The following is a 6024-nucleotide window of genomic DNA, read 5'->3' on the forward strand; positions in this document are numbered from 1 at the left end:
GAATGTGAACTGGAAGATGTGCTGTCATGCTATAAAGAAATTTATATGCAAAAATGTGAGATGGAACCTAGCAAGTTTATGAAATGCAAACTATTGATACAGGATCTTCCAGTTTTCAGTGTGCACACACCCACACAGAATGTAAAGTTATTGTACTCTATACTTTGGGGGTAGTGAAAGTTGCGAATTTGAGGTACTTGTGTATTAAATTGATGTATGTAGAATATTGTTATTTTAATGCAGTATAATCCTTAGTTTGAAATGGGTGCATAAGTTGTTTTGTGGATTGTTGCATTGCGATTCCTTTTTTAAAATATTTCGTGGATGGTTTTCTGCCTTCTCCATTTACAGACACGTGTGGTAACCTCTACTGTAGCAGTCCTTATTAACTCTTGTTTACATTATTTGTTTTTGGTGGAAGTTCGCTCTTTAAGGGGAATTGCTCCATCAGGAAGCAGGAAATCATGTTAATATGACTTTAAATGAGGTACAGTTGTGTGACACATATGTAGCTGTCTTAATAGTATGAATCCTGTTGTGTTATAAACAAGGTACATAATGTGTTGTGCAAATATAAATATAAATGCTATCAGGACTAATAAACAACATTCTTAATTCACACAACACATTATGGAAACTGGAAATACATTTGACACAATGGACCAGACCATGAAAGTATTACATGCAGAAAGGAAGGGACCCAAACTCAAAACATTAGAAAGATATTATATCTGGACCGAAATGCTACAACATAGCGACAACATCGACACAAGGAGCAGCCCATACACATATCATAAGAAGGTCAAATGTACGTAAGTACGTATACTTATGTAACCTAATATCCAGTTTAATAACACACTCACAAGCTTCTCCTTATAATAATTAAAATACCGTTACTCATCACTCCAAATAAACAACCTGTTGGGTGACATACAGAATAATGAGCATAAGCCCCACAAGACAATAGTGAGGTCAAGACCACATGACCTAACTCATGTGAGAAGATTCCCACATTACAGTCACTTCTACCGCCAGAAAATCACGTCAACATGTAGTGGTCACCAGGAGATCAGGGTTCATTTCCTAGGCAACGAGCAACATTCCTGCTACAATGGCTAGGAATCAGAATGCATCCATTCCAATACAGCAGCTAGCAATATCCAAGCAACGAATTGTTCATTGCATAACAGCAGGCACAATTAACCCTTTGACAGGGTATTCCCTATTCAGTCCGAGGGCAAGTTATAACAGTCCAATGTCAGCCAGAGACCAGGAGAGTTTGTATTCAACGTTAGCAGGAAAGAGTTCTTATCTGACTAGAACAGAAATGTTGTAATACTGGAGAAGAAACGTCTCAAGGAAGTTGTAACTGGTGAATAATTGTGTGAGTGTAAAAGTGACTTTTCAGTAAATATTCCTTCAATGGCTAAGGAAGAAACTGTGCTACAGGGTATGATTGATGGACTAATCGAAATTGGAAGGTGCTATGGCATGAAAATAAATGTGGAAAAAACAAAAGTAATGAAAATTTCGAGACAACCAACCACAGTCACAATAAAGATAGACCAAAAACAACTGGAGAATGTGAAATGGTTTAAATATTTGGGTAGCTTGTTAACAGATGATGGAAAGTGTACTTGTGAAATTAAATCTAGGATTGCCAAGGCAAAAGCTGCATTTAGCAAGAAGAGGAATCTTTTTACCAGTAAATTGGACTTAAATTTGAGAAAGAAACTAGTGAAATACTACATTTGGAGCATTGCTTTATATGGGGCTGAAACTTGGACACTTAGGGCAGTAGATCAGAAACACCTGGAAAGCTTCGAAATGTGGTGTTGGAAAAGGATGGAGAAGATCAGGTGGACCAATTATGTGAGAAATGAAGAAGTGTTATTTAGAGTCAGTGAGAAGAGGAATATCCTACATGAAATAAGAAAACGGAAGGCTAATTGGATTGGTCATGTCTCACGCAGTAACTGCCTTCTGAAAGAAGTTATTGAAGGAAAGATCGAGGGGCGGATAGAAGTGACCAGAAGATGAGGAAGAAGGTGTGAGAAGATGCTGGATGACCTTGGGGACAGAAGAGGATATTCTCATTTGAAGGAGAAAGCTCTAGATCGCATTAAGTGGAGGAACTGTTTTGGAAGAGACTTTGGACCTGTCGTCTGACAGATTGCTGATGAATGATTGAATTCCTTCAAATCCAAGAACACACATAGTTTCATGTCCCGTTACCCAGCAAACATGTGACAATATATTGTTTCAGGGCTTTTGCTGCTCCATATGCATCCATTTTTATTATCATCATTTTTTAGCTTAGCCTTTATTGTTATTTCATTATAGGAGCTTTTCCACTATTAATTGGACATCTGTCAGGCCTTACAAATGCATAATTTTATTTAATTTTGCATTTTGTTAAACAGTGGTAGTGCAGCTTAACTTATGTTGACTGAGAAACCTCCATACATGCTGATGGACTCAGGCACACACCATACAAGGGGGTATGCTCTCTCTGTCACCACTCTCAACCCTACCGATTTAACATCTCACTGTACTGAGGCTTCAAAGTCATTTCTCTTCTTATTAGGATTTTTCATGGTATTTACTCTCATTTTCCAGGGTGATTTGAATGAACTTCAACGTATACATGGTGAGGAGCAACAATATTCCTGTGATGAGTGTGGTGATTCATTCAGTCAAGAGCAAATTCTGATAGCAAATCGACGCATACGTAGCGGGGAGCAGTCATTTTGTTGCAATATGTGTAGTAAGTCATTCAGCTATAAGAGTCATCTGAAGAGACACCTGCGCATACATACTGGAGAGCGGCCGTTTTGTTGTGATGTCTGTAGTAAGTCATTCAGTGTTAAGAGTAATCTGAAGACACATCATCGCATACATAGTGGGCAGCAGTCATTTTGTTGCAACATGTGTAATAAATCATTCAGCTATTTGAGTGAGCTGAAGAGACACCTGCGCATACATACTGGAATGCGGCCATTTTGCTGTGATGTGTGTAGTAAGTCATTCAGTGTTAAGAGTAATCTGAAGACACATCAGCACATACATACTGGGAAGCAGTCATTTATATGTGACGTTTGTAATAAGTCATTTATTTCAAAGAGTGATCTGAAGACGCATATGCACATACATACTGGGGAGAAGCCATTTTGCTGTGATGTATGTAGTAAGTCATTCAGTTTGCAGTGTAATCTGAAGTTTCATAAGTGCATACATAGTAGGGAGAAGCCATTTTGCTGTGCTGTATGTAATAAGTCATTCGGTGTGCAGAGTAGTCTGAAGAGGCATCAACGCATACATAGTGGGGAGATGCCATTTTGCTGTGCTGTATGTAATAAGTCATTTGGTGTGGAGAATAATCTGAAGAGGCATCAGCGCATACATAGTGGGGAGAAACCATTTTACTGTGCTGTGTGTAATAAGTCATTCGGTGTGCAGAATAATCTGAAGAGGCATCAGCGCGTACATAGTGGGGAGAAGCCATTTTGCTGTGCTGTGTGTAATATGTCATTTGGTGTGCAGAATAATCTGAAGAGGCATCAGCGCATACATAATGGGGAGAAGCCTTTTTGCTGTGATGTGTGTAATAAGTCATTTAATCGGCAAAGTAATCTCAAGACACATCAGCGCATACATAGTGGTGAGCGGCCATTTAAATGTGATGTGTGTAATAAGTCATTCAATCGACAAAGTAGTCTGAAGACACATCAGCACACACATGTTGATGTGTGAAGTAAATCATAGAGCAGTAGAGATGGGTTTAGACTAAAGAAACAGTATGTGTCTTGTAGCGTGCCACAGTGTTACATGTTTTAAGTAAGACAGTTTTACTGTGTGAGACATGCTGCATTTTTGTAGAATGCTACAAGGTATTGGAGTTGATTGCTGTTGCTAATTTTTCAAACTGAAGGGAAATGAACTGAGTCCCATCATACAAAACATCTGTGCAAATGAGTTCCATTTGATTCTGATTGCTGAATGTGCACAATTCCCTGTCTTGTTGAATGGGAACAGACATGACATTACATGACATTCTCCTACAGTTATGATTTTAATTCAGCTATGGAAGCTAATGATTAGTAGAGTGTAGTCACTGAACCTGATCGACAGCTTATACTCTTAATTCAGCAGCATCATATATTTTTTTTCTGTATGTTATCTGTGCTCTTCTCCCATTACATGTGAGTAAATTCGTTGATCAGTTAGTTACAGATTGATATATCACTTGAATTGAGTATATTCAGATAACTGTTATGAATTGGTCAGATGAGTACAAACTACTCTATATTGGACATTGCAGATGAGATATCTTTATGCAGGATACTAGGTATATTGATTATAAAAAGAAAGTTAAATAAAATATGTTGAATCTCCTTGCGGAGAAATAAAGTAGTACAGAGAAGTTAATTCAAAGGATCATGAAAGACTTCCCTACATATTTTCATTGTGAATATCAACAGAGAAACTGAGCTGTCTGTCATGAGGTCAAAAGAGAAAGTGGTTTGGCTTTGAGGCACTCCTTTTTGCTTTAGGTCTCCTTTGCCTTAGAGGTCAAAGTAAGTTTAAATGTGATTATATAATTCTTTAATAAAATTAGGTAATTTCATTAATATTATTAATTGGAATTCAGAGGTTTCATGTTTTGAAATGACACAAGAGTAAAAATACCTTTTATTTGTGCTTAAATGAATGGATTTGCACGTTGCAGTTGTCCTCAGAAAAGTTTGAACCTAGGCTGATGCTTAAAGAAGGGAATATGGAATGAAATCATCTGGCTCAGGATAGGGGCCAGTGTCCAGCTGTGAACATAGCATTGAATGGTAATGAACGCTTGCATTATGTAACATATTGGTAATTCATTGACTGGCAGAGCAATCAGTAGCTTCTCTGGAAAGGTGCAGCTGTGTGAAGTTGATTAATATTTTGCATTAGAGCTTCTAGACTGATTTCATGGTACTGGAATTTGATGTTGACCCCATCCTGCTGAAGTAACCCCACCAGTGCACTTTGGTTTAATCGGCCTTAACCCTGCGATGCGAATACAGTAAACTTCTTGTTTTGTGATATATTTGGCAGGTGTGCTGGTATTAAGACTACAGAGCTTGAAATTGTAAGGTAATTATGGAAAGATGAGTTGGGAGAAGTTGTGCTTTAATTTAAGGTAGTATCGTGAAATTTTCCTCTTGTGACTGACAAAAGTGAAAAGGCTCAGGATCATCTTCATGCAGATATTTTACATGTAATGAATTCAGGAAATAAGAATTTGCATACTATATTTGTCAGGTGGTTTAAACATTAAAAAGGAATTCACTGCATGGAAAGAATTTATCTACATATCTGTGACTTCCATATCATGTCTGTTCCTGGCTCATGAAATTGTGAACGTTACCAAATGTATCTCCAATGGTTAGTAACTCTTTCTTCTCCTGTTATATACATTGGAGTAGTACAGTATACAGGAGGGCAGTGACTTGCATCCAGCCACTCAGATTTTCAAACTCTGTATTTCCACCAGACTGAAGCAAAGCTTGTCTTCTTTCAAGAAATGTATTTTAGCATTGTGTTTTTTTTGTTTCAGACACACATTAATTACTGCTATATAAGTAACTCCAGGGAGCTGAGTTAGTAATCATTAATGGAAGTTGTTATTTTTGAGACATCACATCCCACTAGCACAGAATCTGTTTTAATGTATATAAATTTTATGTCACATTGTGAACACATGCTGTGCGCAGTGAAACAGCTGCTTGTGTAGCTGAACCTGGTGTACCATAGTTAGTTAGTTATTGGAGAGGGTGGGTTTCCCCATGCACTGAGACCTGTATTGGTCCATTGTACTTCCCTCTATGATTTCTACCAGTCTCTATATTCTGCCGGTACTGGTGCTTACCATCAGTCCCGCCCAACCAGCGAGACCGGCTCTACTAACAGAGGTATCTATAATGCTTCCTCATCTACCAGAGGTATTAGAGACTGCTGTTGGGCGGGAAACGTCCGTTAATT

The 6024-nt window shown here is 38.0% G+C and overlaps 1 protein-coding gene across 2 annotated transcripts in view; it reads left to right on the plus strand.

Moving 5' to 3' along the window:
- Window positions 1-5807, plus strand: part of LOC111872897 — an 18271-nt gene extending 12464 nt beyond the window's left edge. Inside the window, exons 4-5 of one of the 2 annotated variants that reach the window (XM_023867158.2) lie at window positions 667-808; window positions 2620-3316. In XM_023867158.2, the coding sequence (XP_023722926.1) occupies window positions 667-808; window positions 2620-2624 (147 nt within the window). In that variant the 3' untranslated portion in view covers window positions 2625-3316. Of the gene's footprint in view, window positions 1-666; window positions 809-2619; window positions 3317-5599 lie in introns of those variants that run through there. The other variant, XM_023867159.2, reaches the window with a different exon arrangement.
- The last annotated feature ends 217 nt before the right edge of the window (window positions 5808-6024 follow it).

Source organism: Cryptotermes secundus, unplaced genomic scaffold (genome assembly GCF_002891405.2).
Source record: "Cryptotermes secundus unplaced genomic scaffold, Csec_1.0 scaffold371, whole genome shotgun sequence".
NCBI classification, from domain to species: Eukaryota; Metazoa; Arthropoda; class Insecta; order Blattodea; family Kalotermitidae; genus Cryptotermes; species Cryptotermes secundus.